The sequence below is a fragment of the Dipodomys merriami genome, unplaced genomic scaffold (genome assembly GCF_024711535.1).
Source record: "Dipodomys merriami isolate MVZ:Mamm:240054 unplaced genomic scaffold, mDipMer1.0.p SCAF_15, whole genome shotgun sequence".
Lineage (NCBI taxonomy): Eukaryota > Metazoa > Chordata > Mammalia > Rodentia > Heteromyidae > Dipodomys > Dipodomys merriami.
The window spans coordinates 19,674,957-19,701,876 of NW_027202826.1; the positions used below are offsets into that span (position 1 = coordinate 19,674,957).

General features: G+C 36.7%; 1 protein-coding gene across 3 annotated transcripts in view; it reads left to right on the plus strand.

The window, feature by feature from the left end:
- The first annotated feature begins 3,590 nt into the window (after positions 1 to 3,590).
- The window catches only part of Bank1 (B cell scaffold protein with ankyrin repeats 1), a 171,159-nt gene continuing 147,829 nt past the window's right edge, over positions 3,591 to 26,920 (plus strand). For 2 of the 3 annotated variants that reach the window (XM_070022344.1, XM_070022345.1), the window contains exons 1-2: positions 3,591 to 3,755; positions 21,463 to 21,861. In XM_070022344.1, the coding sequence (XP_069878445.1) occupies positions 3,701 to 3,755; positions 21,463 to 21,861 (454 nt within the window). In that variant the 5' untranslated portion in view covers positions 3,591 to 3,700. The remainder of the gene's footprint in view (positions 3,756 to 21,462; positions 21,862 to 26,920) is intronic. The other variant, XM_070022346.1, reaches the window with a different exon arrangement.

The window sequence follows — 26,920 nt, forward strand, 5'->3', positions numbered from 1 at the left end:
TGCATAAATACAAAAATCAAAGTTAGAATACAGCCAAGATTCAGTTCATTATTTTCTTCTTCTTCTTCTTCTTCTTCTTCTTCTTCTTCTTCTTCTTCTTCTTCTTCTTCTTCTTCTTCTTCTTCTTCTTCTTCTTCTTCTTCTTCTTCATCATCATCATCATCATCATCATCATCATCATCATCATCTCATCACCATTCTTCTCTCTAGCTCTCAATCTCTCTTTCGGTGTATGTATGTATGTCTGTGTAATTTTTTCTTCATCCTCAACCAAATAGTGTCGGTCACAATGAATTTAGTGTTGCTCATGCACTTTTTAATCATATTGATATTTAGTTGCATAAGATTCTAGTTCTAGGGCTGGGAAGTTGGCTCAATGGTAGAGTGCTTGCCTCCCATGCATGAGGCCCTGGGTTCGATTCCTCAGTACCACATAAGCAGAAAAAGGCCAGAAGTGGCACTATGGCTCAAGTGGTAGAGCACTAGCCTTGAGGTGAAGAGCTAAGAGACAGCACCCAGGCCCAGAGTTCAGCCCCCACAATCGACAAAAAAAAAAAAATTCTAGCTCTGTGGGAAAGTGAGAAAACAAAATGAGTTTTTCAATACAATAATCTTTCCTTATCCATGGTTTTAGTTACCTATGACTAGCTACAAGTCCAAAAATATCCAGTGGAAAATTCCACCAGAGACCGAGCGTCCATGCGCACACTACAGTCACATAACTATTACTATAATCATTTATTATAGTTCTATTTTAGTATTATTTGTTAATATTTTATCATGCCTAGTTTATGAAGCATACTTTATCACATATGTAGGCATTTGGGAAAAGTGAACATTTAAGGTTTAGCTCTTTTTGTGGTTTCCACTGGAAATGTTAGAACTTATCATCAGTGGCCAAGAGGAAATGACTGTAGGTGTGTATTATAACCTTGCTGTAATGCAATCTTTAGCAGTGGCCTTAGGTAACCTTAGAAAAGAAGGACAACAACAAAAAGAAGAGTAGATTTTGGAGCCAGTTTTATGTCTGAATTCCAGTTTTATCACGTCAAACTTCTAAAATCCAGATTCCTCATTTGTAAAATGTGGTTAAAGCTACCTTGATTTAGGAGCCAAATGGCTGTAATATTGTGGAACTCTTACATCGTTATTGGCACATGGACTTATAAAAAACAATAAAAACAAACCAGACTACTGATTCGTAGCAATAGTAATAAAAGAAAACTAGGAGTAAGGCAATGGGCTACTGATCATGTTATTCCTTTTGAATGGAATTGGTATTTTTCCATGCTCAAAACAAATTAAAGATGGAATACTCTTCAGACTCTAAATGGAAGATTAAAAAAAAGATTTTCTAACTCAAAATTTAAAACTTAGTAACTAGTTTTTAAAAATCTGCCCACAGTTTCAAACACATTTTTTACTTAAATTTCCCCCCATTTATGAGGATCATATTGTCACAAATAGTTAAAACCATCTATGTATTGTACATCTCTTTTATATGTGTATTCTAGGAGCCAGTATTCTAATATCATATAACTGACCAAGGCTTAAGTGTAACTTTTCCACTTTTCTCATTTAGATGAGATATGGAAATGTGAATAATTGCACCAGTAGGTCAAATAATAAGCTGCAGAGTTGGCAGGCACTTGCAGCTTCTGACTGCCCTGCATTTAGGAAGGTAGTTCCATAAATGAGACACATACAATTTGCCTTCTGAAAATCCCTTTTCTTCCCTTTCCCTCTCCTCTCTCTTCCCCTCTCCTTCCCTACCCTTTCCTCCCCTCTTCATTTCTTCTCTTTTCTTTTGTGCAAATACTGGGGCTGGAAGCCCTCCTCCACTTCTGTCCTTTTACTTGTTACTTGGAAATAAGACTCTCCCAGATTTACCCACTTTGGCTTGTTTCAAACCACAATCCTTAGATATCCATCTCCTCAGTAGTTAGATCATATAGGCATGAGCCATGGGACCCAGGCTCTGAAGACGCCTAACAAATTTTGTCTACGTCCATCAATGCCTTTGAAGACTGGGACTTTTGATTGGAGATCATAAACTGAAGTTTTATCTTGGTCAAAGTGGCCAATGCTGAGAATATATACACTAAGAAATTAATTACATGAGATGTTATTAATTCATTTACCCCAAATGGTTTCATTTAAGAAGACTTAGGCTTTCCCAAGAATTGAATTTCTAAACATGCTTGACCAAAAGTTAATATCTATCCTGTAATCCAAACTCTGTCTCTTCTTCATCACATTAAAGTCTGAATAATGAGCACACACCGAAGATAACTGACTTGTCAATACAATTGTCTTTTATGAAGTAGGTAAAATATTTTGCTCCATTATTTCAGATTAAGAAAAACTAATTTAAAATTAATAACCCCAAGCTCTCTACATTATTTTATAAAGGTTTACGAGTATGTCCACTAATGTGGAGAATGTGTACATTTTAAAAATATTTATACAGTATTCCTAATAGAGGGAACCATTTGCTGAATGAGCCTTTGTAATTCTTTCACAAGAAACGCATGAGAAATATTGCAAAGGTTACTTGGAAGTCAGCACAGCTATATCCCTTAGATAACTTCCACAAGATAATGTCTGGGTAAAACAGGACCAGGATATTTCAATTGTTATTCTACCAATTGTTAACTTTGCAAGAGGAAAAAAGTGAAGGTAGATAAAGAGTTCAACCCGAGCACAGGTTTATTAGAAAACAAAAACAAAAACATCTGGAAGGGAGAGCCCCTAGTCAGTGCTTGGAGATGCCTTGTTTACAATCTAAAGTACTGATAGTAGGTCTGAAAGAATGCTACAACTCTCTAGTGGGGGTGGTTTAGAGGTGGCACAAGAGGTGGTAAACAAGATCACAGTTGGAGATAGAGAGGGAGCTGAGCCTAGATATCTGCTTAAGGCCCAAACTGGGAGTCACTTTTGGTCTGGTGCCTGATGCCTGAGTTTATCTGGTTTGGAAGAGGCAAAGGTTGGGTGTTAGTGAGTCAAGGGACTGTTTGGGGGCCTCAAGATAAGGACCCATGGTCATTTGGACCTAACATCCATCCATCCATCTATCTATCTATCTATCTATCTATCTATCTATCTATCTATCTATCTATCTATCTATCTATCTATCTATCTATCTATCTTTAGATACTATAGATAGATCTACGATCTCTCTCTTGCTCTCTATCTATATGAAATTTGGGTAAAATGAAACATTAACACACTTTGTATCTTTATTTCTCTGTGTGTGTCTCTTCTGGTTTCTAGTACTCTCCCTTTCCTGAAAATACCTATTTATTTCCTACCGGAAGTGGGAGAAACCTATGTGACCGAGGTAGCCTAAAATTACCAGAGTTGAAAATGTGAGACAAGACATAGGGCCCCAGAGCTTTATGAGAAACCACGGTTGCTTTTTGGAAAGCATGCAGGAAGCAGCCCTTGAAGAGTTTCACTTCCTCAGGGCGCCCCACCAAACCTAGGCCTGACCTTGCGGCCTGAGCCTGGGGTTGCAAGCTTCCGCAGAGCTGCAGATCTTGGCCACAGCTCCCTCCCCCCCCTCCCCCACCCCACTCCGTGGATGGAAAGCAGGCTGAAGAGTGGCAGGAGCACCGAGAAGAGCTTGCTGCAAATCTCTGTGACCTGGAGGGGACAAGTAGATTTGGGGAGGCCTATCCTTGGACTTCAGCGACCTGCAATGCTGCCTGCAGAAGGTGGCCTGGACCTGTCCCCCTGTGGCTCAGCACCCCCAGGTGGGTGGTCGTGTGTCTGGAGGGGCTGGAGGGAGGAAGGAGACACCTCTGGGGCCTTGTGGAAATTCAGTGCCCTTTAGGTAACCATTATCCTGGAATCGTCAAGGTCAAGGAGGTCAGAGGGGAGGTTGGAGGGGTGGTGTCCTCTGGGCCAAGGCTGTGTGAGTCCAGGCTCTAGTCCACCAGGCACTCAGCAACTTCTGATTGGGAACTTTCCAGAACTTGGAAGAGGGTCCTGTCCTATCCACAATCACTTTGCAATGTATATTTATTTTTTAAAATTTTGCCGGGCCTGGGGCTTGAACTCAGGGCCTGGGTGCTGTCCTTCAGCTCTTTTGCTCAAAGCTAGCGCTCTACCACTTTGAAACACAGTGCCACATCTGGCTCTCTGGTGGTTAATTGGAGCTAAAAGTCTCACAGACTTCCCTACCCGGGCTGGCTTCCAACTAAGATCCTCAGATCTCAGCCTCTTGATTAGCTAGACTCACAGGCGTGAGCAACTGGAGCCCGGCTCTTTTTATTCTTAAGTAGCTTTACAAAGGAGTTTCAAGTCACCCTGTTAGTTTGAGTTCAGTGCAATGTGTCTTAAAGCTATATGGCATTTTAAAGTTGTGTAAAGAGAATGAAACTTCCCATTTGCTGCTTTGCCATTTACCTGCCAAGATTGCCAGAGTGGCTTGTGTTTGCTCTCTCATGCAGGGGCTATACCCAAAGCCCCTCCATGGGCTACTCAGGAAACCCCTCCATTCTTATGACTCTGTAGATGGATTTACATTCTCACAGGGACAGTTGTACTTTGAGGTATTTGCAAAATGCACGTGTGAATTATATAATGAATATAAACAGAATACAGCTTTGAAAAAGCAAACACTTCATTAGAATGTGTTCCTGGTGAGACATGCAGGAAGAAAATATATTCTGAACAGAATTTGCTTAATTTACAGCACAGAATTAAATTGCTCATGGCTTACTAGCATTTTTATAAACAACTTTGTTTTGATTTTTGCTTTTGCTACTTTTTTGGCTGGTGCCTTAAAAAAAATAAAGTAGACTACTACTAAAAATTTTTTAAATGGGTAATATTTTTGTGACAATAGAAAATGACAACAAAGACCATGAGCCCATGTTGTCTGAATGAGAGGACTTTTAAATACAGAACCTCTTTTTTTTTTTTTGGTCAATCATGGGGCTTGAACTCTGGGCCTGGGTCCTGTCCCTGAGCTCTTCAGCTCAAGGCAAGCGCTTTACCACTTGAGCCACAGCACCACTTCTGAAACATTGAACTTCCTATGGCTTTCTTGGCTTCCTATGGGTCAAATGGACCACAATGAAGCCTGAGCTGTTGATTGTCTGTTTTGTATATTCAGTTGAGCAATTTGAGCTACACACAGTAGAGTACAGTTTTATTCAATTTTGAGTCTTCAGCCTGGAAGTGGTTTTTATTTGACTTAATACTCAAGTAAAACTTTGAGGGCAGTTTCTCTTGTAAATAACAATAGAAAAATGTAACTTACTGTTTAATTTGACTTATTGTATTATACTATACTGCTCCGTATTTTATCATTACATTCAACTCATTATTCTTACTCCTTTATTGATTCTTTGATTCTTTCCAATAGAGTATTGGCATTTGGTAACTCCTTATTTGGCTGAGTAATTTAACTTTTCTTGTAATAACTTATCTTTGAACATTAAACCTATTCCTAACTTAGTGATATGAAAAAGTCATCAAACATATCTTGTTCCTATTCCTTTTTTATGAAAAACATGGAGACTCTTTCTACTCAGAATGAACTTTGGTTTCATATGACACCTAGGGGGTCATTTAATTCAACTAATTTTAAAGAAAAGAAAACAGACTCATTTTCTCATGATTCCATATGCAGTATGTATTTGAAGGTAACCCATTCACCAACTCACCAGCAACTTTTTAACTTCTAACACTTGCAGAGTGGTAAATATGAAGTGATAAACATGGTTGCATGTCCAGGAAGATGCTATGGTTCCAGCATTGATGACTGACTTGCAGTGATATATTTATATTTATGTCCCTTTGTTAACTCTTAAGCATCTAATTTGTCCTTTAGTGGCCCAGTCAGCATCCGAATATCTTTACAAAGTCAATTGTCACAGTGAGTGAAAATTCTTTTAGATTTTATCTTGTATCTTTTATTTAACTGAATGCTGTCTACCAACATCCAAGAGAATATCTTCTTACATTTCACAAAAGAACTAATAATGTTGGGAATTTTTTGAGTTTTAGCGTCTAACTTCATTTGGAGTTATTTATCCAAGTCTAGATTATTCCCTATCCTATACCTTTGTATAGTTTCAGTTATTATCTTGTGCTTCTGATGAAAGTTAAGGATTCACTTAAAAATAGAAGGCATGACAGAGTAGAACAAGCATGTATGCTGTCTTGCCATTTGTTGAATGCCTGTACATAGCTTATGAGAAACAATATTGTCTAAGGCTGTTCTGATTTGAAGTCCTCAAAATTTGTGCTCCACCTACAACATTCAACACGTCCAATTTATCTTTTTCCTTCCGAAGGAGATATCCTTAGTGGCTGGCAACACTGGCTTTCTTTAGATGAGCCTGGGAAAGTTGCTGGTTAGGTCATTTCCCCTGGGATCTTAGTGAAAGAGAGCTTTCATATGGACCACTGAGGTGACATCACTAAAGATTTCAAGCTTAGACATCAACCCATTTGATGTTATACTTGGGAACAGAGAGACATTTTCTGCGGTGGCATGTTATAATGAATGATCCCTCTCTATTCACGGCAGACTCTATATAGCCAGCATTAGATCCAGTCTCAGCATCATCAGTTAGCTACTCTATAACTGCCGCTGAATTACTAAATCTTACACTATCTCAGGTGGTTATTAAAAAGCAAAATTTTGAGGGAATAGGAACCTTCATCTGAAAGTTGCTGAGAGATGAACACAGAAAGCTGAAAGCCTTTTCCAGATGCCATAGCAAGTAGCCATTGCTTCATACAGATTAGTTACTATTTTGATTCTTAAGTCATTGCTCCATAGTATCATATTGACAGACAAGAGATAAACATTTTATTGAAAAGATGCCTCATATTGGTTTAGGAAACAACAAAAAATGCAGCAATAGCACTGTCTCATTACCAAATATTAGGAAATCTGGCTTTCTATATAAAGGTATTGTTATATTCTTGGGGAAAGTGTATGGCTTGGTAGTTTGGAGAAGAGAAGAAAAGGAATCCACAAATGCAAGGTTATACTTATAAAACATCTCAGTGTCATTCTTTACACAATTAGAAAATCAGCCCTTAAATTAATATAAAATATAAGACCCTCCCCCAAATGGCCAAAGTAATCTTGAGTAAAATATAATACTGGAAGTATTATAATTCCAGAGTTCAGGGTATAGTACAAAATCATAGTAGCAAAAACAATATGGTAGTTGGACACTGGTGGCTAATGCCTATAGTCCTGGTTACTCAAGAGTTGAGATCTGAGGATCTCAGCTAACAGTCCATTGAGACTCATATCTCAAATTAACCAGCAAAAAGCTTTGACAATCAAGTGAATGTGTGATGTCTTAAGTTCAAACTCCACTGTCAGCACAGAAAAACAAACAGCAACAACAACAACAAAACTCATCATGATTCTGGCACAGAAACAGACTCAGAGACCAATAGAACAGATTAAAAGACCCAGAAATGAATCTTCCACTCTATAGCTATCAAATTTTTATTTAAAAAAATTTTTATTGTAAAGGACATGTACAAAGTAGGTGCAGCTACAAAAGTCAGGTGATAAGTACATTTCTTTTTTTTTTTTTTTTTTGGGGGTCTGATCGTGGGGTCTGACCTCTGGGCCTGGGTGCTGTCCCTTAGCTCTTCAGCTCAAGGCTAGCGCTCTACCACTTGAGTCACAGTGCCACTTCCGGCTTTTTTCTTTTTGGTTATGTGGTACTGAGGAACCAAACCCAGGGCCTCATGCATGCAAGGCAAGCACTCTACCACTGAGCTACCTTCCCAGCCCGATAAGTACATTTCTTTTTGAACAGTGTTACCTCTTCTCTCGTTCTCTCCCAGTTTTTCCTTCTCACCCCTCCACATTTGATTTTTTTTTTATTAGGGAGCCCAAGATATGTGTTGGATATAATAGCCTTTTCAATACATGGTGCTAAAAAAACCTAGATACCCACACATGAAAGACTGAAAATGAATCCCTTCCCTCTCACCCTTCACTAATATCAATTCAAGGGGATCTTTGTACAAGGCCTTAAATTTTGAAACTACTGTAAAAAAAAAAAAAAAGAACAGGGAAAATACTAGAATTTATTGGCATCCACAGTCATTTTCTAAATAGAAAACCAGCAGCTCAGCAAATAAGAGTGAGGATTGGCATCCAGTTAAAGCCTTCTGCAAGCCACGCTCCAGTGGCTCACGCTTATAATCCTAGCTAGTCAGAAGGCTGAAAGTTGAGGATTGTGGTTCAAATTCAGCCCAGGCAGGAAAGTCTGTGAGACTCTTATCTCCAATTAAATCATAGGAAAATCTGTGGCCCAAGTGGCCGAAGTGCTGTGATTATAAATAAATAAATATATATGTGTGTGTGTGTGTGTGTGTGTGTGTGTGTGTGTGCATGTGTGTGCATGTGTGTACATATATATACATATATATGTTAGATAGATAGATAGATAGATAGATAGATAGATAGATAGATAGATAGATATCTGCAAAGCAAAGGATGTAGTCACTAGTCTGAAAAGACAGGCTACAGAATTTGTAAGATCTTTGTAAATTGACAAGGGACTAATAATTAAAATATGCAGGGAATTTAAGGTTTTAATACAATTGATGTGAGAGTTGGGGACAGTCTCTAAGTTCGGCTCATGGTAACAGCTTTCCCAACTAGCCCACATATGGAATCTAACTAGCTCCACTAATAACATGAAGTAAGCAAACCAGAAAGGCTCTTAACCAGCTGCTGACACCAGAAACACGTTGAGGTCAAGACCAAGAATTTCTGGGTCCTAAGCCAACTCCAGTTATCCCAATTTAAAAAGAAAAGTCATTCTGTTCCACTGGAAGTGCATTATGTTAATATATTAATTAGGGGAAATTACCTTTGATATGCTATTAAATCTTTTATTGGCTTAATAGGGGTAGACAAATCTCTCTCTAAAAGGTGCTGGATCACAAAAGCAACATAGTAACTTCATTTAAATCAAATGACAAAGTTGGAAACTGTATCGCGAAAAATGTCTTTCCATGTAAAATTTCATTACCAAATTAAATCCATTAACCACTCATTGAAAACTCTGTGTTCTGTATTGAAATTACGAGGGAGAAAATGTCAGCTTTTATTAGTTAATATTAAACTGTAAAAGCTGTTAAATAAAACACCAAATGCCCTTTTGAAGGCTTTTAAAATAAGCTTATCAAAGTACAGTTTCAAATATATCACAATTATTATTTGTATCACAAAAATGAAATTAATCTAGTCTCTCATGTCTTTTCTAGATTTTAAAAATATGACTAAATTGTTTTTAAAAGACAACTAAAACTCCAGTGTATGTTTCCATTTGTGGGCTAATTATATTGATTCCTACATTTATATGTGATATATATATCACATATATGTGCATATATATGTGACATATATATATCACATATGTGCATATATGTACATATATATCTACACCTTATAACTGAGAAAATGACTTAGCTATTCTAAAATCTAATTTCTTTATTTTTGGTTGGTCGTGGGGCTTGAACTCAGAGCCTGGGCACTGTCCTTGAGCTCTTTTGCTTAAGGCTAGTGCTCTACCACTTGAGCTACAGTGTCATGTTGAAAAGCGAATTTCTTTATATCTGAAATACTTAATATACAGGTTTTATAGGAACATCATAGTGAGTAAATATAACCTCGCAGATGGAAGATATTGCTGCTTTCACAAGGTCTAATATTCAACTCATTTTTAATAGCCAATATGTGTTTACATGGCTCATTTTATACATATTTGTGTCATGTGAATATGCAATCAGGACTAAGAACATCTTGTAAATGCCTTCTCATGTTCTCCTGATTCATGTTTCCTATCACTATATTGAACACAATGTTTCCCCAAGCATATATATCTCAGCTTTACTACAAACCTAACTGGATAAAAATCTATGTTCTGCTACAAATCAAATTATATGGCATTAAGTGTAAAATTCTTTGTTGTCCACGGGGAAAATAGTTAATGGGTAAAGAAAAGTTTCTCATTTCAAAAGTGTAACTCTGTTCAAACAGCATTTTTTAAAAAGTAGTTTAAAATTTTTCCCATTTCTTTGAATTCTTTAAGGAGACATAGTCTACAGCCTTGTATTTTCCACCAGCATCATTACCTTCCAGAACACCAACACTCATTTCGGAAGGCAGTCATAAATACAGTCCCCTGATATATATATATATATATATATATCAAGTTTTAGTCCTTCCCCAAAGACCAAATTTTGGCTAGTATATTTGTTTGCTTATTTAAGATAAGAAAAATGTGTTTAACTCCTTTATTCCCCTTTAAATTTAATATATCTTGCAGGAGCTTTTACTACCACTATTATAAATGAGTTACTTGCCATAATGAAAAGTGATCACACAACTATACAGTCTGAAAACAAAACGGTGTTGAAAAAAGTTATCACTTAGGATCAGCTCCTGGGATAGTTGCTCACTCTCTCTTGGATAGTGCTGGAGTTCCAAGCTGTGAAATCATCCTTGTAGACATAGGGCAGCAGTACACTAAAGAGACAGGCTTTCTCCTTCCCTGATGACCTTCACTGGGCTGCAGGCGCTTGTCCTCCATCTGCTGGCAAATCCTGTGCTCCCAAAGAAGATTTCACTTTCCAGAGGTTGAAATGAATTTTCATTTAGCTCTTGGAGGTGTCAGGCACTATGATAAATGCTCAAGTCCTTTATATTCCTTAGTTAGTTAGTTCTGATAGGAACTAACTTCATAGGTGGTGCTATCTAGCTGTTATAGTGGGAAATCTAAGCATAGAGAGATTAATTGTTTGCTTCAGGCTAAATAACTAGTTAATAGTAGAGGAAGATTTTTGAATACAGAAAGACCTGAACTCAAATCCTAGGCCTGTTCACTACTGTAATGGTTCGGAAGTAAACTAATTTCATTTTGATACACATATGTATCCACACCCTTCTTGGGAACTTATTCCTCTTTAGTGAACACTTGTTTTTCTTGCTTTTAAATAAATTAGTATCTTGAATAAATAGTTGTACAAACGGGGTTTCAGTTCATCATGTTCATTAATGAGTTCAGGGCATCTTGATCAATGTCACATCTATCATCCTCCTCTATCTGTCTCAACAACATTTCTGCTTTTCTAATAAGAAAAGTAGTGGCTGTGTTAGAAAAATATGTAATATAAAGATAGCACTAGTTATTAGTATATTATCGGTCAGATAAGTTGATGTTAGGCGAAATGAACCTCAAAGAAATATTTTTGTAAGAAATAACAGGCATAGTCTCTAAATGGTAACTATTTAAAAAAACTTAGAAAGTTTCACTATTTCAAAATCCTTGGAGGAAGTGAAATACCGACAGAACAAAGAATTGTCTTTGAAGTTGGTTGCTCTGGTATGTAACATCTTCAAACCTACAATACAGATGTGATTAAAATAGATGGTAGAAGTTAGCAATAACTTAGAATGCCTTTACCTAATGTTTAGCATCCCCAAAGGAATTTTCAAACTTCTATTAATTGTCTCAACAAATTCTTCTAGTGTATCATTTGTTGTAACTAAGTGAGAACTCTAAACAATGATCATGTAAGCCACTTAAAGGGAGTTAACCTGAAAACACTGCGTAAAGAGAAGCAGAAAGCATACCGAGCATACATCTGCTGTACTTCAGAAAACCTTAGAAAAGGGATAGAAGGAACTATAATTAAAATAAGTGGTCAGATAATTGATTGACATCCAAATACCCACAATATATCTCTATCCTAATCTTTGAGATGTGAATGTGTCAGGTTACATAGCTAAGGGGAATTAAGGTTACAGTTGGAATGAAGATAGTTCATCAGATGAATTTGAGATAGAAAGACCTTCAGAGATTGTCTGGATGGGTACAATGTAACAATCATGTCCTCAGAAGGAAGAAGAGGAGGGAGAAGGCAGGAAAATGATGTCTTGAGAAGGACGTGGGCCCATGTCTCTGGCTTGAATATGGAAGGATAGAGACCATGAGCCACCAACTGCGAGTGTCCTCTAGAAAGTGGAAAATGTAATGAAATGCATTCTTCCCTAAAGGCTCAGGAAGGAAATCAGCCCTGCCAAGTTTCTTGATTTTAGCCCAGTGAGACTTAGTCTATGAATCTCCAGACTAGACTAATGTGGTAGGGGAAACACCAATGGGAGGTAGAAGAGGGAAAGGAGAAAAAAGTTGGTGAATGGAGGTGAATATGATACACTTAGATCTGAAAATAGAATAATGAAACACACTGAAAACTACTTAAAACAAGAGGGAGAGGCAGGAGGGTTAATAGGAGTAATAAAACCTGGATGAATTTGATGAAAGAATATTAGATGTAGGCATGTAAATGAAACTCCTGGTTTCTTTCCTTGTGGAGCAGGGACTTGGACAGGTGCTTGATCACTGAGCTACAACTCCAGTCTCATTTTTAAGTTTTCACAGAAGCAATAGACAATGAATAGAGACTTCAAAGCATGTTGGAGCTCAGAGGAAGAGTACATGGAAGGATGCTAACCATCCAACATCCTTAGAACCTCAGTCTACTTAAAACATCATGTGAGCCATGAGTGCTAAATGGGATAGGAACACAGGGTTGTTCCAAAGTTAAAAGACATTCATGGCTGCAAAACACTCAAGCAATCTTTGCTATGCAGTAGGCATGTTCTCAATTTTAGTAGCCTTAGTATAATTATTATTGTCATGATCAACATCATTATTCCTATTTAGATTAATGCCTATGGGTGACAGCTATTCATGAAACATATTGGTTTATATTTTATCTCTAGAAATTATGGATTAGTGTCTCCATTTGTTCCAATAAAGAAAGTGAAGCTCAGAGGACAGGAAGTCACTGAGTCAAGGAGAAAGGGCTTTTAATGATGAACTCAGGAATTTCTGAGACTGTTTGGCGAAACTTCTACTAGTCTTAGAGCTAGACATTATGTTTCTGTTACATAAAACCCTATTCTACCCATCCCTTCAAAGACAAAGATATTTTGAGACAACTGGTTTAAACTGGTAAGTATTATTCCAGATTTTCAAGTTTTATTATCTTACTTTATTGTAATATCTGAGAATGTGAATGATTGTTATCCTTGATAGGAAATTACTTTCAGACTGTTTTCTCCTAATCATAAAATTTCAATTGGACTAGAGCTGGCTTGTCATGTATGGAAACATATGGTATAAAACTTGAGGTTATTTTCTTTTTAAAGTAACCTAAGCACATTAAAGAACCTTCTAGGAATAATGAATATTATTAAAAAATAGAATATGCCATACTCCTCTACACAGAAATAAGTACTAATATTTGTCTGGAATTGTATGAGTTTGTGCAAATACATATAAAAGAGCTTGCAGTTTGTTTATGGTTTGTGATTTTCAATGGAGGTTACACATTAATTCATGATACATTGTCAGATTTTAAAATGCCAAACCATAAAAACACACAAAAGCAAAGCACATAAAAGCACATAAAAACCAAAAAAGCCAGAAGTGGAGCTATCACTCAAATGGTAGAACTCTAGGCTTGAGTGACAAACTAAGGGACAGGACCCAGGCCCTCAATTCAAGCCCCAGTACTGGCATTAAATAAATAACTAAATAAATAAAATCTAAATTCCAGATATTTATATTTAACTTTAAATATATATTCAATGTATATTTAATATATAAAAATCTAAAACATTTCTTCATACATGTGGGAAAGTATTCAGGACCCTATTTCTCTACACTACTCTTAAATGTAAGTAAACAGATTTGATAAGGAATATATCATTACTAAGTTTATTTAAGAATATTTATTTTTACATATGCTTAGAAAACCTTTCTCTGTAAAGCTTTTCTATGGTGCTATACAAGTTTTTGATAGACAAAATCATAGATATTTTTATAGGAAAAAATTATGAACTATAATATTTCCTTCCTGATTCTTCAGATTCTAAATTCATTTTTCATGTGAAATTCATATAAAAGTATAAATTGATCTTATTATATTATGTACTCCCAAATGTTAAATATTAAATAAAACAGAACACTCAAGAATTTTGATATGTCATTATTTCATTTCAGAAAAGATTCGTTTTCAAGTATAAAATATCAGCCAAAGGCAAAAAGTTGTTAATTTTTTTCAACCATAGTTTTGGTAATCAGGTTAGCGCCCAAGTTATGTGATACTTGAAATATGGGAAATTATAATAGTAAAAAAGCATCTTTATAATATGACCTAGAATGCCATTAAGTTGTTCTTACTTAATCACATATTAATTGTGCTATAAAATCTCTTCCCTTAGATCACCATCTCTATTACTTTTTATAGCTTTTGATAAATAAAATATTCACTTCAAAATTACAGTTTTATGTTTAGATATGTAGTTCCAGATATGGTATGGTATGTTTTTGTTTGTAAATGGTGAACTGACTCTCATTTGACAAAATCACTTTGGTGAATTAAGACCGAGTTTAAATGAATTATTTTGGTAAATTAAGTAAAACATATGCAGCCAGTTTCTTAATATATAATCCTGTAAGTTATTTTGGTTCCTTTTGTCTCATTAGAAAGGCTAAACTCTTCATTTTCTTTTTTTCCAATCAGCAAAATTTGAGCAATTAATAACTATGGCCATTATCATCAACTGCTAAGAGTAATATGCATAAAAATAATAACAATAACAACAAAAACCTGCAGTTATTTTCAAACCTGAGATGAGTTGGGAAGGAACATTGAGAATATTCAGAGTGGTGACACTGATCAAGACACACTGTTTTCATAAAATGTTTCAGTGAATGGCATCTCCTTTGCACAACTAAAGATTTAAAGAAACAAAAATCAAATTTCCAAAAATAGATCTAAAGCAAGTAAGCCCTTGACCATATTTTGAGAAGAGAATGGAGTTAGAATGGTAGCAAAGTAGCTGCTATCAAGTGCTCTCACAAAATTGAGGATCATTCTAGAGTGAGTGACCTGGTGCTATTGGCTTGTTGTGTTAATTGTGCATTTTCCATGAGCACCAACCCTTGGGGACCCTCTGGGGAATAGACATGTTTTGCTAGGTCTGCTATTTCCCTTGGGTAAAGAATGGTTACAGAGAAGGCAAATAGCAGGCTGCTGCTACTTCCTGGCTTTGCTGTGTCAAATGAGCAGGTTTTAATCATATGTTTTCCTTTTCTTTTTTCTTTTTTTTGTAGCAATACTGGGTTTTGAGCTCAGGACGTTGTACTTGCTAGGCAAGTGCTCTACCACCACTGTAGCTCCTGTTTCTAACTGAACAGCTGTTCCCAAGATATTTTATAATCTCCACATTGGGCTGTAAACTTGAGGGTCGGATCATTTAAGAGGGTAATGCCAAATCCATGACTTAAACTGAGTTGTGTTGTTTTTTAAGATCTCAAAAGAAACCTTAGGGCCTAGTGCTGGTGGCTCATCCCTGTAATCCTAGCAACTCAGGAGGCTGAGAGCTGAGGACTGAGGTTCAAAGCCAGACAGGGCAGAAAAGTCCATGAGAGTCTTAGTTCCTGTTAACCAGAAAAATGCTGGAAGTGCAGTTGTTGCTCAAGTGATAGATCACTAGTGCTAGTCTTGAGCAAAAAAAGATCAAAGACTGCACATGCAGGCACCACACACGTGTGGGCGTGCACGCGCGTGCGTGCGCGCATACACACACACACACACACACACACACACACACACACACACACACACAGAAAAATAATTGAGAAACTGATTAGCAGCGTATTCTGAACTCTGCTTCTCCCCTGTCTTCCAAGTAGCTGTTATTATAGGCAATTGCCATAATGTTTAGCTTGCTTTCTGAGACAGGGTTTTAGTACGTTTTTTTCCCCTCAGGCTTATCTCCAATCAGTCTTCTACCTTTTCTTCCCGAGTAGCTGGAAGTACAAGTGTATACCACTACACTCAGCCTGGTTCCCAAGAACTTTAAACATATTTCAGACTTAGTGAAAATATGCCAGTAGTAATTTCCCAATGATGATTTTGAGTTTTTAAATTATCCTAATTAATATCTACTGAAACATTTAAATAAGACTTGCTTATCATATCAGATATGTACTAAAATTTTGAATGGCTGATATGATAATTTTATATCAAATTCTAACTGCATAAATTTGTAGAGTTGAGTAATGTTTGTATTAAACACTAATAAAGCTTAATAGTTTCTTTAGTAGGGAGATTACATGGTAGATGTGAACATGAGTTTTTTTCAAATTTTATATGTCTTATTAATTTTTGTCAGCATTATTTTTATAGTAAAAGTATTGAGGCTCAGTCTACTTAAATAAAATGTGTCTCATTAGTATATCTTATAAAGAGTTTCAAAATTTTCTATTTCTTACAAACCAATATGCTTAGTAAATTTAATCTACTGGCATACTAAGTTAAGAACAATATCTCTATTGTATGTCTTCAAAATACCCTAACTTTTCTGTAATTGTACATTTTTCTTTGACATTTACATTTTGATTGCAGGAGGATTGCAGAATGCACTTAACCACAGGACAAAACATTTCCAAGTTAAATTTTCCCTCAACCACATAAAACGTATCAATCTCTGATCCTGTGGCATTTGCAGTTGTAACTCTAGTTAATTTTCATTAAGCGTTTGTTAGTTACCAGTGTGACCAAAGGCTTGTCCCACAGGCCCAGTTACTCACAAAGGGAAACTGGGAAACACACAAGTTCAAATCTAATTTGTCTTTACTTAAGCCCCAAAGAACATAAGGAAATCATTATATGGAGAATGTAAAGGGAAGGCTCATGTTTCTTAGCATTTTTCATGCTTACTAACTTGTTTGTATAGTTAATTCTGAAATGAAATATGCATGTTATTTCCCCCTCTTACTTTTTCTTTTGTTCCATATAGACCATATTCCATAGGCCATATTTTCTTCAAATGAAAACAAACATTTCAGCAAATTGCATAAACTTCTGTCAATTAGAAGGTTTTCCTCTACGACTCTCTTTTCGGTGACAGCCATGAATAATTCATAATATGGTTGTCAACCACTTTGAACTGAGCTTGGATGTTTTCAGACTCATCCAGAAACTAGTGTCTTGCCTCTTTTTCTATTAACAGGTTAGGTAATTCACCATAAGATAACAGATGTATATTGAGGAAGAAGTAATGGAGCAATAAGATTTAATATCATGAATGTGTAAACCCCACACTCCCGGTAATTCCTTGACCCATCTATGCTGGCCTGACTTTTTGCTAATAGAATCTAGTTGCCCATAACCAAATTAATAACCTGGTAGGTTTTAGAACATTGATTTCACCATTGGCCAGCTAGATTACATAAACATGAAACATCTCAATCTGTTCTCAAAGTAACTCAAAAGTTAATTCTTTGAAAAGAAACATCATTGGAAAAATGAAGTGTGATCTTTCTCTAAACTCTTAGAAGTTATGTGTTTCAGAATTCTTAATTGAGAGCTGCTTAGGGAGGTGAAGGGTAAACAAAGGAGGAGGCTGCAATGCTTGGTAAGAAATGTATGCATTATCCTGCCCATGTAATTGTAACCCCTCTGTACAGTATGTTCACAAATAAAATAAAATAAATATAAAAAAACAAACCTCTAATTAGAATAATTATAAAGCTACAGTGACAGAGATGTTTGTACTTCAGTCTGACTGTAAAGCAGAACGCTTCCTACTCTGGGTCTTACCCCAAAACTGAGATTATCTGGTTGCCTGATAAATGAGTCAGAGTGCCCCAGTGTGCATGCTTCATAGGAAATGCAGAGAGGCCATGAAGTGAGACATCCAGCAATTCATCTCTTCATATACAAGGATGTTTGCTGCGCTCACGCTCCTTGATTTCTTCAATGTTCACCAATAGTGCAGGCCTCCAAATTTCAACATGATCTACCTCTACACTCTGGCATAAGTGTATCCATTATGTCATCTAGGGTATTTGCTCTTTTCTTGTGAGCAAGAATACTTAATTTCATCCTAACCTACTTTATACCACTATAGGAAGTGACTCATGGTACCATTAGGGTATAAAAATCAATGTGGTCAGTATTTCTACAGATTTTTATTATGATAGGGAACACAGCATGAATTAAGTCAGTCATGTGTTACTGCTATCTCAGCACACTGCTTCTTATTCTCTTTATTCATTGTAATCATGAAGTGATTGCTTGAGCAGTGTCTGTGTATAGCTTCTTTAGGCTGGTTGGTTTGCTCCAGTAATGACTGTCATGTGTAAATGGCAATAAATAGCAATCTGTGACTATGTTTATGAAAAACAACAGTTATTTAACAAGGCCCTATAGCTTTGTACTTGCCAAACTTGTGCATTAAACAGAGTTAGAAACAAATCATGCTGGAAATGTAGCTCAGTGGAAGAGCACTTGTATAGCATGCACAAGGCCTAAGGTTCAATCCCTACCATTGCAAATAAATAACCACAGTTACATCCTTCATGTCTTTGTTGGTGGTATAAATCAGAAATGTGGGGGCTTTGTTTTGTTTTATTTGGGGGTAACAGACAGTGACAGAGGAGGCAAGTTTAGTTTGATCTGCATACATGACATACATGTATGCTAATGCTATCTCTGGGGATTGGATGGTTTTCCTCAGCTTGCCAGCTTCCATGAAAAATCGCAGGTGAGCCACTTACGAAAAGCATTTCAGAGTGTCTCACAAAAAGGGAATGTCACAAGGTGACAGCTTTAGCAAGAATTTATTTTAGTATAAAGGAGTTAAAGCAAGGAGAGAGGGAAACATTTCCTTGCTCCCTGCATAGGAAATGGGAGTTAAAGACTCAAAATGGTGGCTACTAGCTATAACATTGCTTATGCTGTCTGAGGTAAGGGAGACACAAGTAGTCTTGCCAATCGGGCAGCTCGTCATTCTTATGAGGGTGGAGATGATTGGTGAGGCTACTCCCAAACCTAGGTAACCTTATTTATCTTACAAAACTGTATAATGAAATTTTAGAACTTTGAGGAAATTTTTTTATTCATTTACATCCCTCTTTTTTGCTTTTATGCAGAAAATAGCCTACATACTATCAAAAGAATAAGACTGATGCGAAACATGAGTTAAAATCTGTCCCCCATTCCATAAGCACAGCTTCACATAGCAGATGTTTTTTTTTTTTTGTTGGTTTTTTTTTTTAATGAGATCTCATCTCAAACCCAAATCTTGATTGTGCATAATGGGAAAAGATTGCATATGGGAAAAAAAGGAAAAATGATGCCTATTTTCAATATTACATTTTTTCCTAACTGCTAAAGTGCAGAAGAAAAGGAACTAGAAAATCACACAAAGAAGTTATAGTCCTAATGAAGACAATAGTGAAAACATAAACATTAATCTGGATAGAATTATACCCACCCAGTTCATGACTTCTTATGTCAATTGGCTTTATATCCATCTTGGTAATGCTATTCCTACTGCCACAACAGAGAAAGAACATTGGGTGTTTTCTAAAAGGGTTAAAATGGTAGAACATTGTAAATGATAGTGGAGAAGCCGGGCTCCAGTGGCTCACATCTGTAATCCTAGCTACTCAGGAGGCTGAGATCTGACGATCCCAGTTCAAAGCCAGCCCGGGCAGGAAAGTCTGTGAGACTCCTATCTCCAATAAACCATTCAGAAAACCGAAAGTGGAACTGTGGCTCAGGTGGTAGAGCGGTAGCCTTGAGCTGAAGAGCTCAGGGACAGCCCAGGCCCAGTTCAAGCCCCACAACCGACAAAAAGAAAAAAAAGATAGTGGAGAAACTTAACCATAGTGGAAAAGTAGCAAGTGTTTCTTGCATCATCTTTCTATGTATAATCTTTCTATGTGTGTAAGAGGTGCTGTTATGCTCAGCCATTGTCTCCACGGATCCCTAGCTACAGCTTTGTGGTCAGGTACCTCGCCAAGCCATTGCTTCTTCCTTCTGCTTTGTTGTCCCAGGATATCTCTAAGGCTGAAGGGGTGTCTGTAGCCTGTGACCCCCCAACAGCCCAGAGGTGCTGGAGATTGTTTAGCTAATAGTGAGATTGAGGATGGTTTTAGCCACTGAACAATGGCTTATCACAGGTTCTCCAGCCTGCCATGGATCACATACATAATGTCAGACAGTTGATTTTTCATAGGAACAAGAGAGCCCTAAGTAACACTGACTTGTCATTACCCATTGCCTGCTCTGTGCGTTGATACACACATCATTAGCTTCTCTCTACTTCTTGTCTTGCATACTGCATTCTCACACTGGTGGACTAGTTCTGCTAATAATTATTGGCTGGCTATTGTTCTGTTATTTCAATTGTGAATACCATTACATTTTTTTCCATAGAGAACAATGATAACTGTCTATAAGATACTCAGCAGTTCTCATGGTGAGAACCATAAGAACCACAATTCTGAAGGTGCAAGAGAGCTCAGTTGGAAGAGCACCAGCCTTGAAAATGAGAAGCAAGTGCGAGTGCAAAGGCCTTGGGTTCAAGACCCAGCACACACACACACACACACACACACATGTGCGTGCACACACACACGTGCACACACACACACACATATATGCGCACGCACACACACTATGCAGGACCAACGTTCTTCCAAAATTATCTTTTTTGTTCTGTTGCATATTAATACTACTATTTATTATCTATCCACGTTTTAATTTAAATGTATTTCGATATATACATTTACAGGTATGATATACTGCCTCATGTCATGATAAATCAGTACTGTTAATTCTGGATTTACATTTAAATGCTGCTGTCTTCCATCTTTACTCACATTAGGCAAGACTTAGATTCCTCAGTTCATTTAGCATATTCTCTTCGCAGTTAAAATAGTCATTTGTCTTTACAGTATTATGATACGTATACATTTATAGTAGGGATCCAAATAATGTACCAATCCACTTTCTTATATAACTTTTGGTTTCCTTTTGTTTTTTTTTTGTCTCGAGTAATGTGCACTCAAATTTTAAATGTTATGTGCAAAATGCTGTAATATCGCTATCTTTAATTAAAATGTATCTGAATCATCAGACTTCAGTTATTAGCACAATTTTCTCAGGTTTCTGTATATGTGATAATATTGTAATTGTTTTACTTACTTCCTATGAGCCTCTTTCCAAAAATGCTCCATCCACCAGCTATATCTGGCTGTGTCTGCTAGAACTCTGTCAGCTGACATTTGGAAACTTCCTTATGCTACTTTCCTTAATTGAGTTAATTTGCTTCTATATACCATAGTAAATTTACATTTTATACTGTATACAGAGGAGACACATACAGCTTGAACTATATTATATCTTAATGATGACTTTTTATCTTTTCTGATTATGACAAGGATCAAATAGTTGCTATTATTGGTCTCTGGTATAAGCAAATTCATATATTGCTTCAAAGGCATATTAAAATTTTAGAGAAGTAATAACACTGCCTGCTGTTGGCATGTCAAATACAGGCTTATTTCTCTCTCTCTTTTTTTCTAGAAACAACAAAAGACATCTTAGTGATACATGAAGACGATGTGGAGGAATGGGCTTTCTACCTGAGGGAAATATTTCTACATGTGGTAAAACAAGAAGCAATCCTACTGTATCCCTTAGAGACTTTTTCTCTTAGGCCTCGGGAATTGCTAAGTTTAAATTCTTACAAATGTAAACTTTTGATAATATCAAATCGCCTGCTTAAAGACCTAACTCCAAAGAAATGTCAGTTTCTGGAAAAAGTGCTTCATTCACCAGAAAGTGTGGTGACTTTGCTTTGTGGGGTAGAGAGCTCAAATCAGCTGTACAAATTATTACATATTTCCCAGAGCAGATGGGAAATGTCAACTGAGCAGGAACCCGATGACATCATCTCTGTAATCAAGCAAATCATATTCAGAGGTAGTGTTGCCACATCTTCTCGGTTTCATTTTTATTTGTTCATATGTTTTAATATTTTTAAGTTTTAAAGTTCCTTTCAAACCAATAAACAGCTGATAGGAGAATAAAAAGGAAAGCATAGATGCCAAGTGTATTTTCCTTCATGTTGTACTTTCCATGAAACTTACTTTTTTTAGCGTTGATATAATCAAGGCTTATCAGTTGTTTGATAATGGTTTATAAATAATTTTCTTAGGGAGAACATGGCAGAACAAGGTGATGTGATGTCAAATGGATTCTGGAAACTGTTCTTATGTCCTTGGTGATGTTTGAGTTGGAATTATCTGTCTCCACGCTGTTACCAATCAATAGAAGTTCAAAGTTTGAAGGTCTAGATTAGAATTAATTTTAGAGCCTTGTTGTGCTGTCAATTGTGTAACACCTGTTATCATGGAGTGAAATATGGTTGGTTTTATTCATTTGAAACAGTAAATCTGTTAAACATAGAGTCATTATCTAAAAGATAGAAGGTCTCATTCATCAATAATCTACCGATCTATGTAATGGACCAGAAGCTGACATTGTCAGAGCTACTGCCACCACAGCTCTGCTGTTGTTGTGGGGGGAGGGGTGGAGCAGTCATCTGCTCCCCCCATTTTTAAAACCTACGTGTTAACTTCAACCCCCAGCCTTCCAGCTGTGGTTTCATTCCCTAGAGGGAAAGAAAGGGGTTATTATATTGTTTTATACTGACATACCAGACATTAACAGTTTGTTGTTTGGCCAGGAATGGTCTAAGAGGATTAATGCCTATAATCCCAGATATTCAGGAGGCTGGAGAGCCATGGTTTGAAGCTGCCCTGGTACAAAGCACAAACTCTGCTTAAAACAATAATAATCTAAAGGTAAAGGACTGAAGACGTAGCCTTCATTATATAGAAATACATTTGTTCTAGTTGCTCTGATTTATAATGAACAGCTTTCAGGGTATAATATCTTCAAGTGAGATTCCTTTTTTATAATTAATAGTTGAAAAAAATATACAGACTTGGTTGAAAAAAAATATACAGACTTGGAGCTGGGAATGTGGCTGAGTGGTAGAGTGCTTACCTAGCATGCATGAAGCCCTGGGTTCCATTCCTCAGTACCACATAAACAAAAAAAGCCAGAATTGGTGCTGTGGCTCAAGTGGTAGAGTGCTAGCCTTGAACAAAAGAAGCTCAGAGACAGTGCCTAGACTCTGAGTTCAAGCCCCAGGACTGGCAAAAAAATTAGAGACTTTGTATGCAGCATAGTGATTTCTGGAAAACACTATTTGCTATCATTTTCCCCACATCAGGTTTTGCACTGTGACTTTTTAGGAAGACTGAAATGGACCCAATGGAGCAAGTGACCACTATGGGTGAGGAAAGGGAGGTCAAATACGACGCAGATGTCTGTGGTCCCAGAATCCAAGCAGAATGTAAGCCTACAGGCAATGTCTAAACCATCCATCATATAACTTTTGTTAAGTACCTATGTCCCTTGACAAAGTGGATCATAATTGTTAGAGTCAATTCCATAAAAACTTATTTTAATAAGCCACTTAAGCAGAGTGATGTTATTTTTGTTTCATCTTACCATTCACATTGAAGACAAAAGTCTGGTTTTTCAAACTGGAGAGTGGTATAGATGGGTAAAATAGGACAAAGGATACAGAATTCCATTTTTTCTCTCTTTTCTTCCATCCTCATCCCACAGAGATATTACACAAAGTAGAAAAGAGCCCTCTATGCAGAGACACGCCATGATAAAGAGAATCATAAGAAGGCCAGGAACATTGTGCAAATAATTAAATGTTTAATATATTCACACAGACAAAGACAAACCAGAGAGAATTCTGTACTTAATGAAAGTGATGTTTTATAATTAATCAAGGCTCTAGAGCAAAGTTTTTTAATATTAAAAAAGTTAACTAGGAATTTATATTTCATCTGAGTATTTAATGTCCTGTTAAGGAATTAAGAAAACCTAAATCTTTTATCTCCATTATTGGCAAATTGGGAATAATACAAATCCAATAAGAGTTTCCAGCTCTCTGTGTATTTATATTTATTTTGGGTTCTTTGTTCTAGCCCTTCTATAGAATTGAATGTGTAATGTATTAGTCTGGTTGCAAAGTTTCAGAAAATCAACTAGATGGTTGATTTCATTATCTTGGACTGTATCCTCCCATTGAGGGAAAAGCTTCTCCCCTTAGCTACAATGTTGACATGATCCCAGCTCCCTTCTCCTTCCTCTTGGTGCCCCAATGGCCACTTTTTGCTTCTGGATCAATCAGGTTTGTTCTCTGCTTCCTACACCTACAGCTCTCTCTGTGGTTGATATTCTTGTATTTTCTTCAATGTCTAATGATGGGGGGGGATGCTATTTATTAATGGAGACACTTACCTTGTAAATTTTGTTTTTATATTAGGCACACTCAGGATGGTAGTTGACTAGTTTATTTAATCTAAAAGAAACAGCTGAAAAATAGAGTCTCCCTTTGATTGATCCAAAAACCAGCACCTCAACAATCTCTATAGCTTTTCTTCTTTTCTATCTCACTGAGCTGTGTGCCTGGGAGAGTCCCAGTTGCCTGGCTCTGCTCAGAACGGTTCAGAGAGGCCTCTGGGCTTCTCTGACGCCATCCATCTGGAATTAATCTGATGTGCTATGTGAGGTTGGATACTGAATTATTTTTCCACTGTGAATTACCTGTGCTGAAATGTTCCAGTTGACTATATCTGAAAGTGTTGGAGCCCTTCACATTTTTTATTTGACTCAACTTTCTTAACTTTGTGTGAATTTGTTAATATCACTTGTATTCAAATATCTTGGCATACAATTATTTATAATATGCCTTTTAAATTATTTATAATATGCCATGTATGAAATATTGTCATATATGTAAATATATATATATATATATATATATATATATATATATATATATGGGGCTTTGTTGCTGAGATGAGCTTGTACTAGAGTTTTTTACACAGGCTAGATTTGAACCATGATCCTCCTGATCTCTATCTCCTGCATAAATGTAATTATAGTTGTGAGCCATTGTGCATGGTTTTTTAAATACCTGATTAATTTCAGAAGTTTATCAATTTGGCTTGTGTTCTCAAAGAATAACCTTTTGAATTTCTGTTAAATTATATTTTTATTATCTTTAAGTAGTTATACAAAGAGTTTTCATTTCAATGTAGTTCCTGAATGTAATGTATCTTGGTCAATATTACCTTTCTCATTCTCTCCTAGTGCTCTCAACCCCACCTCAATTTACCTGGTTCATTTTCACATAAGTACATTGAATATTCAATTAATTTTTGTCCTGATCCTCTGAGTATTTGTTTGTTTTAGTGTTTTTGATTGTAATCAATGAATGACAACCATTAGCTACAGAAATTCTGATTTCAGTGCATTTGCTAAAGAAACTAGGTCTGTCCCTCACCTCAGGAAACTGAGTTTCCATTTGGCATCATTGATACTCTTGGCATCATTGATACTCTTAATTAAAGACAGAAATTGTCCTACTTTTTCATGCCACCCACAGTCACCACTGGGGAAAGTATTCTCTTTGCATGTTTGAGTGTCTCTGGCTTACAGGAAGACCTCTCTGCTCAGGATCCCACTGGCACCGGTGCACTGGGTATTGGGGTCCCTGCTTCCCTGAACTACAAGAATTGTAGTTTACATGAGAGCAAAGTATGGGCTTCAACTGCTCCCAGAACAGCATGAATGGATGCTGACTTCCTATTTGGGCCTCTGTGAAACTTTCTTTCTCTTTAAACTCATTCTTGCGTGACCCAATGTAGTTCTTACCAGGTCAGGTTTGATATGAAACAGCTAGTGCTGAGTTGGTGTTATCTTCCTACAATAGCTTATGAGATACTTTAAAACTGAGAAAGAAATTGTGATCATGGACTTGAAATTAGAACTTTTGGCTAATCAAAGTCACAGGTTACCATTGAGACAGGTCTTTTATGAGTCTTTAAGCCAATGACAATACTGTTTTCACTCTTTGTTTTATCTTCCTAGGCTTTATTTTCATGATCTTAGTCCACTTCTGAAAGAAAACACCTAAAAAAAAGGTTTAGTGATTGGATAGTGTAGAATTTGTAGCCATTTGTTTTGAAAGGAATGTTTAGTAAGTTTGTATGCCAGTGTCAAGGCTTGAACCCCAGGCTTCACTCAGCATTTTGCTTGCTAATAAATGGTATTCTACCACCTCAGCCACTCCTCCAGACTAGCTTTTTTGTGGGTTAACTGGAGATGGAGCTCATGGACTTTTGTACCTGGGCTGACTTCAAATTGCAGTCTTCTGGATCTCAGTCTTCTGAGATGGAGGCTAAGACAATAGGTGTGAGGTACTGTGGTTAGCTGCTGAAAAAAAAAGTTCTTAGCTGATTCTAAACTGCTGCGAGTAACAATGAGTTTAAAAAATTCCAATGAGCCTGGCATCAGTGGCTCAAGTCTGTAATCCTAGCTACTCAGGAGGCTGAGATCTGAGCATCACGGTTCAAAGCCAGCCTGGGCAGGAAAGTCCATGAGATTCTTATCTCCAATAAACCACTAGAAATCCAGAAGTGGTGTTGTGGCTCAAGCGGTGGAGCGCTTGCCTTGAGCTGAAGAGCATAAGGACAGCGCCCAAGCCCAGAGTTCAAGCCCCATGACTAACCAAAAAAAAAAAAAAAATCCGATGAAAAAAGACATTCTCCTTGTGCTCATGTGAGAAAAGGATTGCTTATAAACAGTGAGATGTAAGCACTTCATAATGACCATGTTTTACTTTCCCCCCTACATTTGTGAGTTAACAAAGATAATAAGTAGGCTCATTTTATTGCAGAAAAGTTGTAATTTAATTAGTTTTCATATTTTGTTGACAAACATGACACTGCCTTAGGTAAGCTGAGTTCAGATGCATGTCAAAAATAGATTAATTTTTCAGTAGAAAGACTTAAAGTGTAAGAAGACTTCCTGATTTATGTGTGTAATAACAGCAAGTTAAGAATAATTTCAGCATGGCACATTAATTAAATTGCAACCATCGTAT